Source organism: Eriocheir sinensis, unplaced genomic scaffold (assembly GCF_024679095.1).
Source record: "Eriocheir sinensis breed Jianghai 21 unplaced genomic scaffold, ASM2467909v1 Scaffold135, whole genome shotgun sequence".
Classification (NCBI taxonomy): domain Eukaryota; kingdom Metazoa; phylum Arthropoda; class Malacostraca; order Decapoda; family Varunidae; genus Eriocheir; species Eriocheir sinensis.
Genome location: NW_026110684.1, coordinates 242155 through 262500, shown reverse-complemented (window position 1 = coordinate 262500; position 20346 = coordinate 242155). Strand labels below are relative to the sequence as shown.

The following is a 20346-nucleotide window of genomic DNA, read 5'->3' as shown; positions in this document are numbered from 1 at the left end:
CTTTTGGACCGTCATTCGCTTCTTGTAGTATTTATTGAAGGAGAAAAGAAGGATGTTTGTGGAGTATCAAAGTTTCCTGGATATCTGTTTATTTTGTTTTTTTATTTTTATTTCTGTTTGATTATTTAGGCTATTAAACGCTGAGACTTCTTTCTTTAGCACGGAGGAAAACAAAAGAAAACAGAAGTATCTTGTTTTTTACTAGTTTTCTCTTACAAGTGAACTGCTTTTCTTTGATCTAGACTCAAGACCCACATCCTTATTTTTTTTTTACAGCAGAGGAAGCAGCTCAAGGGGAAAAAAAAAGGAAACAGCAACGAAAAAATAGCGTCAATCACATCCTGTACTCTTTGCTGATTAACACTCTGGGAAAAAAAGTTGTAGATATCTAGAACAGGTCAGGCGCTTTTAACGTATCCCTTCATTCTGTTAATTAACTGTCTATTTCAGTCACCTTCATTTCCTTCCTAGTATTAATTGAGTGTCGCAACCGGGGTAGCTGTTACATATGCTGATTTATTTATATTTTTTTTGCAGCAAGGGAGGCAACTCAAGGGCAAATAAGGAATAAAATCAAAGAAATAAAAGAAATAAAAGAAAAATATGTACAAAAAGACCCACTAGACGTTGCTGCGCCGAAAGAATACAGAAACACTTGGAAAATATATCGAATAAAACACCTCCATTCAGTCTCTTGCATTATTTTACTTTCTTTCCCAGCGTACGTATATGAAGTGCCGAGGTCAGTGTAACACTCATGCAGACCCTGATGTGACCAAATACGTGTACAAGTTTCCCTACATCCTCTTACAGTTCTTTCCTGGTGCTTACAGAGTGTTGTGACCCGGGGATTGTGAGACTGTTGCATCAGCTAATAAGAGAAAGCACTTCGACTCAAAACATTTCCCTTCAGAGCTCTCTATAACTTTCCTACTCTTTATTAAGCGCTGACTTGGTATTCTCAGAAGCTTACTACTCTTACATCACCTATTTCCAAAGGCCTACAAAGAGGTTAATCGCGTTCTCATAAAGGCTTTCTTACGTTCATGGTACAGAGGCTTCGTCAAATTACCACCATCAGGGTCATAAGACTACCCACCCATGGAAATGTCCGCACACAACTCCAACGAAAACCTTGTCAAATGTGTGTTTAAGAATATGACCCTTACTAAGACCCGTGTAAGAGTGATGACGAGAGAAGCATTTCGAGTTAAACGTTGCCTTTGGTCTTTTGCAGTTCTTTCCTTGAGGATATTAAGTGCTGAGTCCCATGTAATTATTGTGTAAGGTGACAGCAGCAAACACTTCGAACCAAACCTTTTCCCTTCAGTCTTTTGTATTTCTTTTTTCAGTCTAGATCGAAGGACCAATGTGTCGGAAATGTGCACCACGGCCATGCGCAGCTACAGCGTACGCCCCAAACTCCTCCTATATCAAGTGCTGAGTTCCTTATATCACTGCTGCTTACCGTTTCTCGCCGCTGATGAAAGCAATACAACGGAAAGGTGAAGGCTGAGTTAGTGAGGAAATGTTACACCAACCTTAACCCAGGGATCATGTTTCTTAAAGGTCCCTCTAAGTGAGAATAATGAGAAGAAATCATCACTCACGTAAACCATTTCATAATATATATCAACGCATTTGTGATCAGTTTATGCATCGTCTATTTTTGGGGATTTATATCATGGAAAAAAATTGGCCCGTCGCTGGTACACGGTAAAGCCACAAATTTGGCCGTCGCTGGTACACGGTAAAGCCACAAATTTGGCCCGTCGCTGGTACACGGTAAAGCCACAAATTTGGCCCGTCGCTGGTACACGGTAAAGCCACAAATTTGGCCCGTCGCTGGTACACGGTAAAGCCACAAATTTGGCCCGTCGCTGGTACACGGTTAATCAAAACTACTACAATTTCTTTCTTAGTCTATATAAGCACCGAGTTCCGTGTGATACTGCTGTTTACGCTTCCTTGCCGCTCATTAAGGTAAAGCAACGGAATGATCAAGGTTGGAATTATAAGGAAATGTTGCGCCTTAATTAAGAGGAGCGACTAAGGGTATTTTTTGACGAATATATTTAAAATCTGACAAATACGGTTTTTTCGCTCAGCGTGGCCGGGATAGCCAAAATTGCCGTGTGGTGAGGTTTGTTTTCGTAAAATTAAAGCCTCTCACCCCTGGAAGCCATATTTAAAAGTACCGCTCCCAGGATATCGAACGCCCCCGTCCCATTCGTATGCCAGACTAAACAATGACGCATATATTATCTTACCCGCTGTGACACAAAGGTCGGTATTACAAGATACTTTCGCTTCTCACATCAGCTATTTCTAAAGGTCAAAGGGGGGCCAGTCGGTTTCTAATGAGTGTTTCTTAAGGTTCACGGTACAGAAGAAGAGTCAGATTACTACCAGGGTCATAAAACTACTCCTGGAAATGCTCACAACTGCTACGAAAGCCTTGTCAAATATGTGTTCTTGGGCGGCGAAATGTCTTATAATACGACACAAAGATTCCTGGAAGAGCGAAGGTTACATGAATATAGAAGAATAATTATCTTTGCTGGCTTCGATAACAATTACTGATTACGTGAAATTGTCTTCCTTGAACTCTCCCTCACGCCTGCTTGTCAACTATGAGGAACAATGACCTTCTTCCTATTGATGTTATGTGACAGTGAAATCATAACAGTTAAACAAAAGGAGAGTAGATAAAACAGGCAATCCTTGAACTTCTTTCTTGATATACGAGAAAAGAAAAATCATGATCGGAAAATAAATGATGACAGCAAAATTAAAGGAATGTATGAAGACAAAAGGCTATTTATCCAAGTAGTGTTAATAAGATATTGATCAAGCTTGTTTTTTTACTGCACGATAGACGAACAAAAATATGATAGGCAAATAAAAAAGAAAGTAAAGGAAGAGACAGGCTTCGTGCAAGAGGTTTGTTGTGTTAGTGAGAGCGAAAAAAATAGTAATAAAAGAAAGTATAGGAATAGACAGGCTGTTTAGGCAAAGAGGTTTAATGATATGTTAGCGACAGAGAAAAAAAATAGTGATAGGGAAACGAAGAGAAAGTAATTGGAGACATTGTGGCCATTATGCAAGAACTCTTTATACTGTATTAGAAAGAAACTGAAGAGAGAATGATAGAGAAACAAATAGACAGTAAGAGAAAGGTTGTTATGCAGGTTTTGATATGTTAGTAGGAGAAGAAAAACAGTGATCGAGAAACGAAAAGCAAGTTAGAAGAGTCGAGTTGCTTATGTAAGATTTGATAATATGTTAGTGAAAAAGTAAAAATAGACACTGATTATGCAAGAAGATTGGATAACGTTACCTAAAAAGTGGAAATATCGTGATAGGCAAACGAGAAGAAAGTGGTAGAAATTTGCTGTTTATGCAAGAAGTTATGATAATTATATTAGTGAGAAAGTGAAAATATACAAGCTGTTTAGGCAAGTAGTTTTGATAGTATGTCTGTGAGAAAGAGACAAAACATAGCAACAAGGAAACGAAAAGAAATTAAGAATAAACTGCGAGAAGTTTTGATAATTATATTAGTGAGAAAGTGAAAATAGAGAAGCTGTTTAGGCAAGTAGTTTTGATAATATGTCTGTGAGAGAGAGACGAAAAATATCAACAGGGAAACGAAAACAAAGTAAGATTAGACAAACTCTTTATACGAGAAATTTTGATAATGATGTTAGTGAGAAAGTAAAAATAGACAAGCTGTTTAGGCAAGTAGTTTGATAATATGTCTGTGAGAGAGAGAGAGAGAGAGAGAGAGAGAGAGAGAGAGAGAGAGAGAGAGAGAGAGAGAGAGAGAGAGAGAGAGAGAGAGAGAGAGAGAGAGAGAGAGAAACATAGCAACAGGGACACGAAAAGAGAGTAAGAATAGACAAACTCTTTACGCGAGAAGTTTTGATGATGATGTTAGCGAGAAAGTTGCAATAGACAGTCAGTTTAAGCAAGGAGTTTTGATAATATAATCTGTGAAAGGAGAAAAATAATAAGGAATGAAAAGAAAAACGAAGAAATTGTCTGTTTATGCAAGTTTTGATAATGTTAAATAAAATAGAATAGTAAGAAAGCCAGAAGGATTTAGCTGTTTATGCAAGTTTTGATGATATATTTATTACTGAGAATGTGGCAACAGACAGGCCGCTTATGCAAGTAGTTCTGATAATGGGTTAGCGAGCCTCTTCCCTCTTCATCATAACAATAATTCCCAGCCCCCGTAGTGAAGGTAAACCATTGCCATTGTGTTCGATAAAGAGATTATGACGAAATGTTTGTCTTTTGTGAACACGTATTGCATAATTTTCCTCCTCCTCCTCCTCCTCCTATTCCTCCTCCTCCTCTACCTCTTCCTTTCCCTTCTGTAATTACCTGAGCACAATGTCGCCCCCTCACCTGGTAGTAGATTGTTACGTAACTCTTGATTGCTGTTGAGATTTTAACACGACAACAGGAAGTAATCAGAGAGAAGGAGAGAGAGGGGTAGAGGGAGAGAGGGATTGAGAGAGAGGAGTAGAGAAGTAGAGAGAGAGAGAGAGAGAGAGAGAGAGAGAGAGAGAGAGAGAGAGAGAGAGAGAACGAAAGAATGAATGAATGAAGAAGAAAAGAAAGAAAGAGAGAAAAAGATAAAAATATATACCATAGATAGATAAGTATACAGACAGATAGATAGGTAGTTAGATAGATAAACAAATAGATAGATAGATTGAAAGAAAGTAAGAAAACACGGGAAAATAGGAAAAAGAGAGAACGAAAGAAAAATATAAACTGTAGAAAACATTAAAAGAGTAACAAAAAAAGAAAAAAACCACAAAAAAGTAAAAAAACAAATGAAAAATTAAAAAAGATAAGAAAACATTGAAAAAAAGAAACACAAAGCAAGCAAGAAAACAGAGTAGAAAAAAAGAGAGAATGAAAGAAAGACAAAGACGAAAGAAATAAAGGACAAAAATATTAATGAAGAGAAAAGAAACCACAAAGAACGAACGAGAAGCAGAACGAAAAAAAAAAGACAAAGAAGAAAAGTAGAAAAAAAGAAAACGAAAGAAGGAAAAAGACAGCCGAAAAATCATTAAATAGCACAAAAAAACGAAGATGAAAGAGAACAGAGAACGAGCGTCAAGCGTAACGGTCTTCCTCCTCAAATAATTATATAAGATGGGCTGAAAAATGGTGTTAAGAGCTTATAACTGTAGAACCAGGGTGAGTACGGAGAGAGAGAGAGAGAGAGAGAGAGAGAGAGAGAGAGAGAGAGAGAGAGAGAGAGAGAGAGAGAGAGAGAGAGAGAGAAAACACCCATGGAAAGAAAGAAAGAAAGAAAGAAAGAAAGCAGGAAAGAAAGAATAAGTAACGAAAAGAAAGAATGAAGAAATAAAAGGAAGAAAGAAAGAAAAAAAAAGAAAAAGCAATGAGAGAGAGAAATAAAGAAAGAAAGAAAGAAAAAAGAAAGAAAGAAAGAAAGCAGTGAAGAACGAGGATAAGCAATGGAGAGAGAGAGAGAGAGAGAGAGAGAGAGAGAGAGAGAGAGAGAGAGAGAGAGAAACTTGGGTACGGTTCGAAAGCTTCATTTAATGGTTCGTTTGCTTTTATTAGTAACTTGCTATTATACGCAGCTCTGAGGAGGAGGAGGAAGAGGAGGAGGAGGAGGAGGAGGAGGGGGAGGAGGGACACACGTTGACTTTCTCCTCTTCCTCCACCACCACCTCCTCCACCTCCTCCACCTCTTCCACCTCCTCCACCATCACCATTCTCATATCCACCACCACCACCACCACAATCACCACTTTTACCACCACGACCACTATCATTATCACCACCACCACCATCACCACCACCATCATAAACAACAACAACAACAACCAGGATCTACATCTCTCTCTCTCTCTCTCTCTCTCTCTCTCGCGGTTCTTTTTCCAACTGTTCTTTTCTTTCTTCTCTCTATCTGTTCCATCTACTGCATCCTTTCTCTTTTGGTAACTGTTTTTTCTACCTCTTCAATATACTCTATCCTCTCTTTGCAACTTTTCTTTCTCTTCCTTTTCCTTCTCTTAATAGTGCAACTTTTTTCCATCTCTCCGCTTCGCGTCTTCTATCTCTGTTCTTTTTGCAGTTTTTTTTCTCTCTTCTGTTCTATCTGGTCCATCTCCTGCGTCCCGTAATAGCGAGGAAATCACACAAGGAAAATAAAAACAGCGCAAGTCAATTTCGTTCTCGGTCTGGCTAAGCTGATAGAGTTTGGGAGAGAAAGTTTTGGATGATTTGCAGGACTTGTGACTAACTACTTACGACAGAGGAAAACACACTATAGTACGGTTTAGGTTATTATACTTTTTTCCTCTCCAGTGATACAAAAAAATATAGGCTGCTACACGATTACTTGCTTTACCAGTTATAAGAAAAAAACACCTTAGTACAATTTAGATTATCATTTTTTTTTCTCCTTCAGTGAAACGAAATAACTAGGCTAAGACACTGCTGCTAGCCTAACTAAACTAACCTAACTACTTTATCCACGTAGATTTGGCAAGTGGTACAATTTAGATTATCATTTTTTTCTCCTCCTTCAGATATACGAAAGAACCAAGCTATAACAAGACTCTTTTTACCTCCTATGGACTCCTTACTTTCTTATGTTCTTTTGTTCTTATATTCTAACTGTACTTTATCCACTTTCATTTGGCAACTTAGCTCCGCCCTTGACAGCCCAGCATCCACCAATGAAATTCGACCTTTCCCATCATCCGCCAATCACACGCAGACTGAGATGGAATAGGGGCGTGGCTTGCTTGTGGGCTGGCCAATGATATACGTTTATTGGCGATGCGGGAGGGAGGGGGAGGAGCTTGTCTGCCTCGTTAGTTTGAACAGAGTATAAAGCCAAAGACGCGTTTTGTGATACGATTTAGAGCATGACTATACTTTTTGTTCCCCGGTGACACGAAACTACTACTGTGTCCCATTTCACCTGCGACTGTTATTATCTTGATATGATTAATGAGCAGACTAGCCAAGCAGAACCCCAACTGCCTGATTCACCTTTGTGCTCGCCGTGACGAATGTGGGTTCTTTATGTTCCTTTGATTCATAGACGTTAACTCGATGAACCAGTATCTCTTTCTCTCTCTCTATCTATTTGTCTGTTTTGCTATCTGTCTATCTATTTAACTGCCTGTCTATCTAGTTATCTATCTATTTTTCTATTTATCTCTCTCTATCTATTCATCTTTTCTCGATTTCTTTCATTCATTCATTCATTCATTCATTTTTTGTTTGTTTGTTGGTTTGTTTCTTTGTTTCTTTGTTTCTTTCTTCCTTTCTTTCTTTGATTCCTTCTTTGTTTCTTTTCTTCTTTTCGTCTTTCCCTCTTCTTTTCTTTCTTTCTTCCTTTCTTTCTTTCTTTCTTTCATCTTTTTTTCTTTATTTATTTATTTCTCTCTTCCTTTCTTTCTTTATTTATTTATTTTATTTATCTATTCCTTTCTTTCTTTCATTTTTTCTTTAATATTTTCTCTTTTTTTCTTTTTTCTTTCCTTCCTTCTTTTTCTTTCTTTCTTTCTCTTTTTCTTTCTTTCTTTCTTTCTTTCTTTCTTTCTTTCTTTAGTTCTTTCTTTTCTCATTCTTTCTCTCTCTCTCTCCATATGATTTACGACCACAAGCTTCGCGTCAATATGGGAGACAATAAGCTGGTGTCTCTATATTTTCAAGAGATCGTGAGAACCTTAACTCGCCCACCAACTCCTTTCCTTCCCTTCCCAGTCAACCACAGCCCTCAGGCGATAGACAGCTTGAGAAGGAGAGGAAGAGAGAGTGTGATAACCAGACAGGCAATCGCTTCTCTTCTCCCTCCCTCACAGCCTCAACATCAGCTAAAGCGAGACCTGATTTACGAGACCTTTTTTTGCGTTGGCTATACTGCGAGTCCTTACCTTCCCGCCGCTCTGCTAAACAGTTCTAATACTTATCTCTTCCTCTCATATGTTAGCCGTAGCACTTGTGCCATCCACCCACCATTCAAACCTCTGTAATAGAACGGGATTTGGTAACAGTGTATGCTATAGTTGGCCACTGCCCGATATTGTGGATGGGGCCTTACGTTATCTCTCTCTCCTTCTTCCACAGCCCGTAAATGTTCCCGCTTCCAGTTCGAGTGCCACAGCGGGGAGTGCATCGCCATCTATAACGTGTGTGACGGTATTCCACAGTGCAGGGACAACAGTGACGAGGATCCCAAGCTGGAGTGCCCCTCAGGTGAGTCTATATGTCACCACCTCCACCGCCTGCCCCTCACCTAATACGGGACAAAGGCCTTACCTAATCTTCTGCATCTGGTAAAGGAACCCCATAAGATAACACCCACACACATGACGTAATTTGAAAACGGTCTAAAAGTTAACATACGCCAATGTCCTTCTTCTCTATCTTTCGTTCTTGTTCATTTTTTGATTCAGTGCTCAAAAGGAGTCTGGTACCTTTTTTTATGGGGCCAGATGTGTCTATATCTATACCTGGCTGCTTATTTATCTGTTTCACCCGTCTGTATTAATGTCTGTCTCTCCTCTACCTGTCTGTTTTTTCTATAAGTTTACCTGTATATGACTTATGTTTTACCCTTGCTTGCCTCACTGTTTGCCTCAGCTTCCTATCTATAACCTGTATCTTGTTCTTTACTCACCTTACCTGTCTTCTTACCTGTATTTTCTCTTCGTCTAACCTGTCATTACTTTGTCTTTACTTACCTCAGTGTTTCCTTCAGCTACTTATTTATAACCTGTGCCTTATTCTCTTCTTGCTTGCTTCCCTGTTCGTCTCAACCATCTATCTATAACCCATATATTTCTCTCTTCCCCGTTGTCTCTGTTTGTCTCAGCTAAATATGATCCTGTACCTTTAATCCTATATCTATAACCTGTGCCTTTCTCTCTTCTTACCTGTCTGTCTCTGTATTTCACCTGTTCTTCCTTTCCCTCATCAATCTATATCAAGTATGACCTATTTATCTCTTCCGTCTTTCTATCTTATCCTCCCTGACTCGTCTCAATTATCTATCTATAACCTGTACCTTACTCTCTTCCTGCCTGTCTCTCTCTGTATTTCACCTGCTCTTGTACTTTCCCTCATCAATCTATATCAAGTATGACCTATTTATCTCTTCCGTCTTTCTATCTTATCCTCCCTGACTCGTCTCAATTATCTATCTATAACCTGTATCTTACTCTCTTCCTGCCTGTCTCTCTCTGTATTTCACCTGCTCTTGTACTTTTCCTCATCAATCTATATCAAGTATGACCTATTTATCTCTTCCGTCTTTCTATCTTATCCTCCCTGACTCGTCTCAATTATCTATCTGTAACCTGTATCTTACTCTCTTCCTGCCTGTCTCTCTCCCTCTGTATTTCACCTGCTCTTGTACTTTCCCTCATCAATCTATATCAAGTATGACCTATTTCTCTCTTCCGTCTTTCTATCTTATCCTCCCTGACTCGTCTCAATTATCTATCTATAACCTGTATCTTACTCTCTTCTTACCTGTCTCTCTCTGTATTTCACCTGCTCTTCCTTTCCCTCATCAATCTATATCAAGTATGACCTATTTATCTCTTCCGTCTTTCTATCTTATCCTCCCTGACTCGTCTCAATTATCTATCTATAACCTGTATCTTACTCTCTTCCTGCCTGTCTCTCCCTCTGTATTTCACCTGCTCTTGTACTTTCCCTCATCAATCTGTATCAAGTATGACCTATTTATCTCTTCCGTCTTTCTATCTTATCCTCCCTGACTCGTCTCAATTATCTATCTGTAACCTGTACCTTACTCTCTTCCTGCCTCTCTCTCTCTGTATTTCACCTGCTCTTGTACTTTCCCTCATCAATCTATATCAAGTATGACCTATTTATCTCTTCCGTCTTTCTATCTTATCCTCCCTGACTCGTCTCAATTATCTATCTATAACCTGTACCTTACTCTCTTCCTACCTGTCTCTCTCTGTATTTCACCTGCTCTTGTACTTTCCCTCATCAATCTATATCAAGTATGACCTATTTATCTCTTCCGTCTTTCTATCTTATCCTCCCTGACTCGTCTCAATTATCTATCTATAACCTGTACCTTACTCTCTTCCTACCTGTCTCTCTCTGTATTTCACCTGCTCTTGTACTTTCCCTCATCAATCTATATCAAGTATGACCTATTTATCTCTTCCGTCTCAACTCTTTGCTCACCTTATCCTCCCAGACTCAATCTCATTAACATAATATGTCAAGCATCACTATACTCTGCTTTCGCCTACCTCCTGGCCCCCCCCCCCCACCCCCACCCCCCGTTGCGCCTAATGCCTTCCGTCTCCTTGCAGTGTCGACAGAAGGCGCGTCGTCAGTCAGTCGGCGTCTAGGGGAAGGCATAGACGCTGGTGGGTCTGTCCAGGGCGGCGGCGGTGGTGGCGGCGGCGGCGGCCCCTGGGACAACGGTGGACCTGCCAGGGACATGAGCCAGGGTGAGAAGGGTGAAGGGGGAGAGGGGTGGAAGGTGATAAAAGAGGAGGGGGTGAAAAAGGAAGGGAGAATAGGTGTTTGAAGGATGAGGAAGGGAGAGAGGGAGGAATTGAGAGAGAAAGGGGGTATATAGCGAAGGTAATTAATAAAAGAACAATGACGAAAGAGGAAAAGAAATAAAGGAAAGACCGCAAGACACATGATATAATAAAGTTTAGATATGCCAAGATGAAGGTGTTTCTTGACGAGGGAGACGAGCGAAAGAGAGGGAAGGAAGAGAAGGAAGGAAAGAAGGGAGGAAAGAAGGAAAAACGAGAGAACGGGAGGAAGAATAGAAGGATGGGAGGAAGAGTGAAAGAACGGAAGGTTAGAGGAAGGAAAGAAGGGAGGAAGGAAGGAAAAACGAGAGAACGGGAGGAAGAATAGAAGGATGGGAGGAAGAAAGAAAGAACAGGTTAGAGGAAGGAAAGAAGGGAGGAAGGAAGGAAAAACGAGAGAACGGGAGGAAGAATGGAAGGATGGGAGGAAAAAAGAAAGAACAGGTTAGAGGAAGGAAAGAAAGGAAGGAAGAGAGGAAGGAAAACACACCACACAATAAATACATAGGAACACATAGAAAGAACAGACACCAGGGAAAAAAATAGATTGATAAAATAAACTAGCATAAAATAAAATAAAAATGGAATACAATAAAATAGGATAAAATTAAACAGAATGAAAACGAATGATAGTTAAAAATTGATATACCACGACTAAACTGTTTAAATCTCTCTCTCTCTCTCTCTCTCTCTCTCTCTCTCGCTCTCTTTTTATGCTTTCTATGCTTTCTCTATTGCTTATCTGGTCTGGGGTCTGTGTGGTCTGATTTTCTATGTAAATCTATATATCTATGTAAATCTCTCTCTCTCCTGCAGGCATGTATGACGGCAGGATCTTCAGGAACCGGCCCACGATACTCGAAAATTACGGCGGGTATCAACAGAGCGGAGGGTAGGTGCCGAATTCTACTGGCGGGCCGAACACGTGACCTACCCAACGTTGCAAATTATCGTACTCATCGCATATCATTTTCGTTGTTGCTGAGCGATAACCATAACAACAAAGAACGAAAAACATCAATATCCAACAGTTTTAGCACTAACTCTGATTTTCTCACGTTACTTGTACGGGAGTTTGAGGCATAAAGATGATAGATACGATATGTGGTTAATACGATAATTTGCCAACGCTGCACCTACCTGGCTACCTTGTGTTTGCCTGTTCATCTGTCTACCTGTCTACCTCTTTCTTATACTACCTTTTAATACACGTCTCCTACCTGTCTACCTTGTGTTTACTGTCTCTACCTGTCTGGCTATCTACCTCTCTCTTCTTATACTCTCTGTTTCTGTTCTCATTCTCTGTCTCCTAATCCTCTCTGTCTTCTAATATTCCGTCTATGTCTTTTGTTACACTCTCTGTCTCTCTCTCTGTCCTTATTCTCTGTCTTCTAATCCTCTCTGACTTCTTATATTCTCTCTCTCTCTCTCTCTCTCTCTCTCTCTCTCTCTCTCTCTCTCTCTCTCTCTCTCTCTCTCTCTCCCTCTCTTTATCTTTCTTCGCTGTCTTTATAGCTTATTCTCCTAATTATGGTTATTCTTCTTATTGTTGTTACTTATATTTTCATAATTATAATCATTGTCATTGTCATCCTCCTTTCTCTTCCTCATCATCATCATCATTATCTTCTCTCTAATCATCATCGTTAACTTTCTCCTCCTTCCCCTCGTCATCCTCATCATCCTCTGCCTGTCTCTTTTTATTCTCTCTTTATTTTTTGTTTTCATTCTATCTCTTTCTTCTTGTGCTTTGTCTCTCTTCATCCTCAAAATCCTCATCATCATTATCATCATCCTCTGCCTGTCTCTTTTTATTCTCTCTTTATTTTTTGTTTTCATTCTATCTCTTTCTTCTTGTGCTTTGTCTCTCTTCATCCTCAAAATCCTCATCATCATTATCATCATTATCTACCTCGTGTCCTATTGTCCGCTGCCCAAAACACAAGCCATCGACAGGATCATGAATGGAGTCGTGCCAGAGGAGCAGCGTTTATCCTTATCCTGGCTGGCCTTCACTATCCCGGCGCGTGGAAGCAAAATAGTCAAAGAATGTTGGCAACGGTATCTCCTCCCACGCACACTACTCGATTTTCAGCTTTTTCTAGCGTTCCCTGAGTGACGCACGCCGGGTGTAATGCAGGGAAAAAGTGGGTTCAGGTTGTTGGTATTATTGTTATTATCTCGTTTTAGAATCTGATGAGTCAATTCCTGTTTGCTACTTGTACAACAACAACAACTTTTATTTCTGCTTCTTTTTCTTCTTCTTCTTTTTCTACTTCATTTTCCTTTTCTTCTTTTTCTTCTTCTTCTTCTTCTGCTTCTTCTTTTCTATTTGTTTTTCTTCTTCTTCCTCTTCTTCTTCTTCTTCTTTTCTATTTGTTTTTCTCCTTCTTCTTCTTCTTCTTTTTCTCTTTCTTCTTTTCTTCTTCTTTTTATTCTTTTCTACTTTTTTTTTGTTCTTGTTCTTCTTTTTCTTCTTTTTCTTCTTCTTGTTCTTCTTTTTGTTCTTCTTCTTCTTCTACTACTACTACTACTACTACTACTACTACTTCTACTACTACTACTACTGCTCATATTACTACACACATCTTCTCACATCACTGTTCTGCCTCTGATTTCCCAGTGTTGAAAATAGGCGGTGGCGTAGGTGGTAGCGTACTGGGCCCACATTCACCGCGTGATGGACGACGCGGGTTCGAATCCCCACGCTACCACTCGGATTTTTCAGTCACCGCCGAGTGGCTTAAAACTACCCACATGCTGTCCTGAAGACCACCCATCAACCCGGACTCTAGAGGAAGCCGTCCAAGCGAATCAAGAGAACGAGCCGAGGGGCAGCATGAGCCAATGCAAGATGGCGCCACTATAAACACTCGCCTGCGCCAGAACGGGCTGGGCCGACCATCAGGCCCCCACCTGAAGAAGCCTTGGGCCGACCATCAGGCCCCACTGAAGATGCCTACCGGCGCAATAGGCAATCAACGTAAAAAAAAAAAAAAAAAAAAAAAAAAAAAACTTAAATAATGTCTTAAGTAGTCACAAATATACATCCCCTGCTATGTTCTTGGCAACCTGACCCACCCACCCCCAAGTTGTCAAAAGAGAAAACGAGGTATTGGGATAAACAAGGATATAACTACAAGTGTCTAATCACTATTCAACTCATTGCCTCTCCTCCCACTTAGTCGAGAATTGATGCTTAGTCTCAGTGAACTAGCCAATAGCCATTATGTGAGTCTCGCTTTGTGTATATGTTTCCTCATGTTTCTCCTCTTTCTCCCTCAGTGACTCAATTTTCCTCCCTCACCTCTCCTCTCCGTTACAAGAAATATCAGATGGCGTTGAACTGTGGAATTAGTCTTATATGTGTCTCGCTATGTGTCTGTGTCCCTCATGCTTCTCCTCCTTCTTCCCCTGTGCCTTCATTTCCCTTCCTCACCCCTCTCAAGTGACCATCACCTCTAATCTCCGTTAATAAATATCAGGGGATGGCTTTAGACTATAGAAATACCTTTATGTGAGTCTCCATTTGTGTCTGTGTGTCCTTATGTTCTTCCTCCTTCTTCCTCAGTGCCTCCATATCCCTCCCTCACCCCTCTCAACCGACCATCACCTCTCCTCTCCGTGACAGCAGCGCCGGCGGGATTGGCAGCGGCGGCAGGGCCCTGGAGGACGAGGGGGCGGGGTACGGGGGGCGGGGGCGCGGCGCTCCCTCCTACTTCGACGCCAAGACCAGGCCGGCGTGGACTGGCGGACCCTACAACACAGGTGAGTGGGAGAGAGAGAGGGAGGGGGGGGTGAGAATGAGAGAGAGAGGGGGGGCTGATGTGCAAGAAGGGAAGAAGAGGAAGAGATGCATGAGAGAGAAACATGATAGGAAGAAAAATGAAGAAAGGAGAGAAGAGAAGGAGGAACAGAAAGGAAGGAGATGAAAGAACGAAGAAAATAGGATGAGAAGTGGATGAGATATTTTTACTGGCATTATTTACTGATATTTTTCACTGGGATTTTTTCACTGGGATTTTTTCACTGGGATTTTTTCACTGGGATTTTTCACTGGGATTTTTTCACTGGGATTTTTTTTCACTGTAATTATTTTGCTGTTATTTTCTTTACTGGGATTTTTTTCACCGTTGGTCTTTTTCTGAGCTCCTTCTCGAGGCCGCTATCTCTCTTGCATACATTTATGAAGCTCGGCAGCACATCGGCCTCCCTAGTGTGTTGTTGGGGCATGGAGAGTTACTGGAGGCTCTTACACGATGTTGAGCCTCCGCAGTGGGCCATAAAGTGTGTGTGTGTGTGTGTGTGTGTGTGTGGAGGGGGGAGGTACAGTATTTGCACCGAGATACGAGTTTTACATAGGAACAGGAGATTTGCATAGCTCTGAACACAGTAACCCAGGATGATGCTTAACACGCTGGACACCTCTTCTCACGTAATTGCTCCTTCGGCCACCTCTTCGGATTTTTTACAGGAGCAGCGAGTAGCGGGCTTTTATTATTGTTGTTTCCTTTTTTGTGTGCCCTTGTGCTGTCTCCTTTGCTGTAAAAATATGCTTGTGTTGCTCTGCGCTTTAAGTGGTGGTGCAGTCCTGCCGGGTAGCGCAGCATCGTTCAACTGCAGCGGCTCCCAGACAACCTTACATGATGGCCCCATTTGGAATTCACGAAACGCTTATACGCTCCTCTTATTTTTGGAATCTGAAAATATATTCAAGTCCAGCAGAGCCAGTTGTGCTTATAAAAATTAGTTCACTATGAATACAGATTTCTCGCCGAATCCTTAGCGGCCAACCAAGCTCGACATCTCACCGATTTTAAGTTTGATAATAGGATGAGTACGTTTCGTCAAGGCTTCTAATCATTAGCTTTACTGGATGAAAGCATTTTTTTTTTTAGATTATTAGTTGGATTTTTAGGGAGGGGGGTGGGGGATTTTTTAACTGTGATTTTTTTCTTGGATATTTTAAATGTTTTCTTTTTACTTGGATTTTTCACTAGGGTAATAGGATGAGGACATTTCGTCAAGGCCTCTAATCATTAGCTTTACTGGATGAAACTCCTCCGGTTCTGCGAGTACCAGCTGTCCTCAGGGAAACTTGTGAGGGAACCAGCTGCTACCAGACGGCTCGATTAGTCTTCCGTCCCTTTACCCAGTTACTAAATGGCTCGATTAGTCTTCCGTCCCTTTACCCAGCTACTAAATGGCTCAATTAGTCTTCCGTCCCTTTACCCAGTTACTAAGTGGCTCGATTAGTCTTCCGTCCCTTTACCCAGTTACTAAGTGGCTCGATTAGTCTTCCGTCCCTTTACCCAGCTACTAAGTGGCTCGATTAGTCTTTCGTCCCTTTACCCAGTTACTAAATGGCTCGATTAGTCTTCCGTCCCTTTACCCAGTTACTAAATGGCTCGATTAGTCTTCCGTCCCTTTACCCAGTTAGATTAGTCTTCCGTCCCTTTACCCAGTTACTAAGTGGCTCGATTAGTCTTCCGTCCCTTTACCCAGTTACTAAGTGGCTCGATTAGTCTTCCGTCCCTTTACCCAGTTACTAAATGGCTCGATTAGTCTTTCGTCCCTTTACCCAGCTCTGATAATCGGTTTGCTCATCAGCACTGCTACGGACCAGCTACTCACTACAGTTTCAACACAGCTGCATGAAAACAGCTTTAAAAGTGCGTTCACACGTGTTTTTGAACATGTGTTGGCAATACTTCAGCCAATATGTTCCATTACATGACGCTAGAATTGAAATGGCGGATTTATCCAAGCATGTTAACAACTGTCTTCTCAGCGTTCGGTGGCTGGGATAAAGCAACGAGCATTAGAACATAAGAACATAAGGAAACTGCATGAGGACGGTAGGCCTATACAAGGCAAACATAGCACCCTCTAACCCCACTATCCATGAACGTATCTAACCTGAATGGGTGCTCACAACAATACTGCAATGCCTGTCCTCTCATTGGTGCAGGCGAAGGCGGTGCAAGAGGCGGAGGGGGCGGAGGAGGCGGCAGCGGGGGTGACTACTTGGGTAACCCCGAGATGCGTCCTCCCTTCCGCTACCCCGACTACGGCCCGCCCCGCTACCCCGCCCAGCCCCAGCCCCGCCTGCCTCAACAGCCCCAGCAACCCCTCCAGCAGCAGTACCTCCAGCCCTCACCGCACCAGCAGCAGCCCCTTCAGCAGCAGCAGCAGCCCCCGCCACCCCCGCCCCAGCCCCAGCAGCAGCAACAGCAACTCCTGGCGTCACAGATGAACAGCAATGTGAGTGTGTGTGTGTGTGTGTGTGTGTGTGTGTGTGTGTGTGTACTGAGTGGAGGGAATAAGATTAATTTTGTGTTTTAAGTGTAAGGGAGATTTACGCCTGATTTTTACCCATCGTGTTGACATTAAAACAAAAAAAGCTAAATTAGTGTAAACCATAAGCACTAACAACCATTCACTAATTCCTTCTCTTCCTCCTCCTCCTCCTCCTCTCTTCCTTCCCCTCCTCAGCCGGTGTGGATGGACCGGCCGGGGGGGTACGCACCTCAGGGGGGGCTGGTGAGCGCGCCTAAGGACCTCCACGAGCAAATGCAGGACCTCCACCATCACCACGTCCCACTCCAGCAGCAAGGCCAGGAGTACCCGCAGCAGCTGGCCGGCGGCGCCCCCCAGCAGGAGATGACTCAGCTGGGCGGCGGCCTCAGGAACACCGAGGTATGACGAGCAGTAGACAGCCCTGAAAATTGCTGGTTCAGTGTAGCGGCCTCTGGCGAGTACTTTTATTGTTAACCGGCCAGACACATCATTATACACAAAGATTATGCGCCAAGATTATAATTATGTACACTAAGATAAAAAAATAAGTAACAGATAATGATAAAAAAAGGGTACATCCATAATAAAAGATGAATAAGTAGATAAATAAATGAACCATAATTGAATAGTACTTACGTAATAAGCGAAAAAATGAATGAATAAATTAATAGATAGACAGATAGGTAAATGTATGTATAATAAATGATACACAAAAGTACCTGTGCATTGGCTTTCAGGACCTGTGACTCCCTCCTGCCCCTGAGTCTGACTAGGTCCCTTTTCCCTTCCAGATGGGCATGGGCGGCGGGGGCAACGGCAGGGGACAACAAGGGGGCGGCGGCGTACCCAGGGGCTCATCAGGGGCCTCGTCCTCCTCCCTCGCCTCCTCACCCGTGCCACCCTCCACCCAGCCCCAAGGTAAGAGGCTGTGATTGTTGTTGTTGTTGTTGTTGTTGTTGTTGTTGTTGTTGTTGTTGTTGTTGTTGGGTCAAAGTCAACAGAAAGATATAATTCCCACCTACAGTAACGTTTAACTATAGCAACCTATGAAGATAACTTAAGTCTTATAGCAGGACGTGATGTGGTAATGAGAATTAAGTTTCCATGCAAAAAAAGTTCCAAGTTATCTGTTTGTTTGTTTATCGAGAGTATAAGATGTTTATTTCACTACCCGTCTGCCTGTCCACCATTTCACTACCCGTCTGCCTGTCCTCCATTTCACTACCCGTCTGCCTGTCCTCCATTCATACAGCCTTCTATATTCTCTCGCCCTCTTTCTGCCTTCTCTCTCATCGCATCACTCTCTCTTCCTCGGCGTCTCAGGTGTTTGGGGGCTCCTGAAGAAGCGGCTTAAAGGCTCCCCACGCCTCGCTCTCTACCTCCTTCGCCTCTATAACAATAATAAAAATGACAATGATAAAAGGAAACTGAAAAAAGAAGTCATAGTCAGCAATAGTCACAAGAATAGTAAGAATCACGTTGTATGTTTCCACGTACAACGAAATGTCTCAGATGATGTTTTTGACTACGCGGTTTTGTAGCGGTTTCAATATAAGCTAGAGTTCTTGTTTTGAGCTTCGAGACGTAGCAGTATCATGGTATTTTAGTCTTACGTGACATTTTTGTACACGCGACTTTGCAAAGGCTTCAACTTCATCTACCCTAGAGTTCTTGTTTTGAGCCCAGAGCCGTAGTAGTATAATAGCATTCTAATCTTACGTGATATTTTTGAACACGCGACTTTGCAGAGCCTTCAACTTCATCTACCCTAGAGTTCTTGTTTTGAGCCTGGATCCGCAGTAGTATAATAGCATTCTAATCTTACGTGACATTTTTAAACACGCGACTTTGCAAAGGCTTCAACTTCACCTACCCTAGAGTTCTTGTTTTGAGCCTGGAGCGTAGTACTATCATGGTGTTTTAATTTTACGTGATATTTTTGAACACGCGACTTTGCAGAGCCTTCAACTTCAGCCACCCTAGAGTTCTTGTTTTGAGCCTGGAGCGTAGTACTATCATGGTGTTTTAATTTTACGTGATATTTTTGAACACGCGACTTTGCAGAGGCTTCAACTTCAGCCACCCTAGAGTTCTTGTATTGAGCCAGAACCGTATCAGTATCAAGGTATTCTAATATTACAAGAAACGGTGATGAATAATAAGGGAATTCTGATGAGTCACTTCACGCATCCAAAAACGCCAATTGCACCTTCGTGAGTTAGTTAATGGACGAAATGCATGTCCCCGAACCATAATCTGAGGAGCTGAACGGTAAAAAAAATATGTCTAAACTAACGGTGTTGAAGCCTTGTCGAATTATCACTAGGCTCATAAAACTACCCATGGAAATACGTATCCACAATTACAACCTCTACCAAAGTCTCACCAAATATGAAAGAGTGCCCCCCCAAAAAATATATTTCTAAACGGTGCGAAAGCCTTGACGAATCATCACTGGACTCATAAAACTATCCATGGAAATACGCATCCACAATAACAACCTCTACCAAAGCCTCACCAAATATGAAAGAGTGCCCCCACCAAAAAAAAATATTTCTAAACGGTGCGAAAGCCTTGTCGAATTATCACTAGACTCATAAAACTACCCATGGAAATACGTATCCACAATAACATCCTCTACCAAAGCCTCACCAAGTATGAAAGTGGAACCCCCCCAAAAAATATATTTCTAAACTAATGGAGCGGAAGCCTTGTCGAATTATCACTAGGCTCATAAAACTGTCCACTGAACATACCCACAACAATAACCTCTACCAAAGCCTCACCAAATATGAAAGCGTAGCCCCACCCCAAAAAAAAATATAGGTTGAGAATTCGAACCTTATCACCAACCACTTATTCCAGGAGGCGGACAAAACACCACCACCACTAACACCACCACCAACAACAACAATGGTGGAGGTGGTAGCGGTTCGGGTGGTGACGGCAAAGCTACAGACGGCGCTGGAGGATCTGGCGCTGAAGGAGGCAAGAAGAGCGAAGTGGTCTCCTCCCAGCAGCACTTGGTGAAGGCCGCCCACGCCTCGCTGGCTCGGCTGGAGGTTAACCTGGAGGAGCTGGAGGTCGGGGCGAGAGAGCAGGACGCGCAGGCCTCAGGGGCGGTGCTGGCGCTGGCGATGGGTAGGTGTGGGGAGGGGGAGTGGGAAGGGGAGAGGGAAGAAAGGGGGTGGGTAAAAGGACTGGGGTAAGGGAAGGGGTTGTTGAAGGAATGGGATGGGAATGGAGTAAGGGTGAGTGTGGAGAGGTGGAAGGGGCGAGAAGAAGGGATGGCAAGGCTTTCATAGGAGTTCGGGGCATTTCCAGGAGTAGTTTTATGGCCCTTGTGGTAGGTTAACCATTCTTCTGTGCCGTGAACCTAAAGAAACACTCATTAGAATCCGATTGATCCCTTCTTTGACCTTTAGAAATACCTGATGTG

General features: G+C 42.2%; 1 protein-coding gene across 1 annotated transcript in view; it reads left to right on the top strand.

Moving 5' to 3' along the window:
- LOC126989867 (protein pygopus-like) overlaps nucleotides 1-20346 on the top strand; it is an 82045-nt gene that overhangs the window by 60695 nt on the left and 1004 nt on the right. The window contains exons 4-11 of the mRNA XM_050848492.1: nucleotides 8140-8268; nucleotides 10371-10511; nucleotides 11424-11499; nucleotides 14179-14375; nucleotides 16579-16871; nucleotides 17103-17306; nucleotides 17699-17825; nucleotides 19773-20048. Coding sequence (XP_050704449.1) covers nucleotides 8140-8268; nucleotides 10371-10511; nucleotides 11424-11499; nucleotides 14179-14375; nucleotides 16579-16871; nucleotides 17103-17306; nucleotides 17699-17825; nucleotides 19773-20048 — 1443 coding nt within the window. The remainder of the gene's footprint in view (nucleotides 1-8139; nucleotides 8269-10370; nucleotides 10512-11423; nucleotides 11500-14178; nucleotides 14376-16578; nucleotides 16872-17102; nucleotides 17307-17698; nucleotides 17826-19772; nucleotides 20049-20346) is intronic.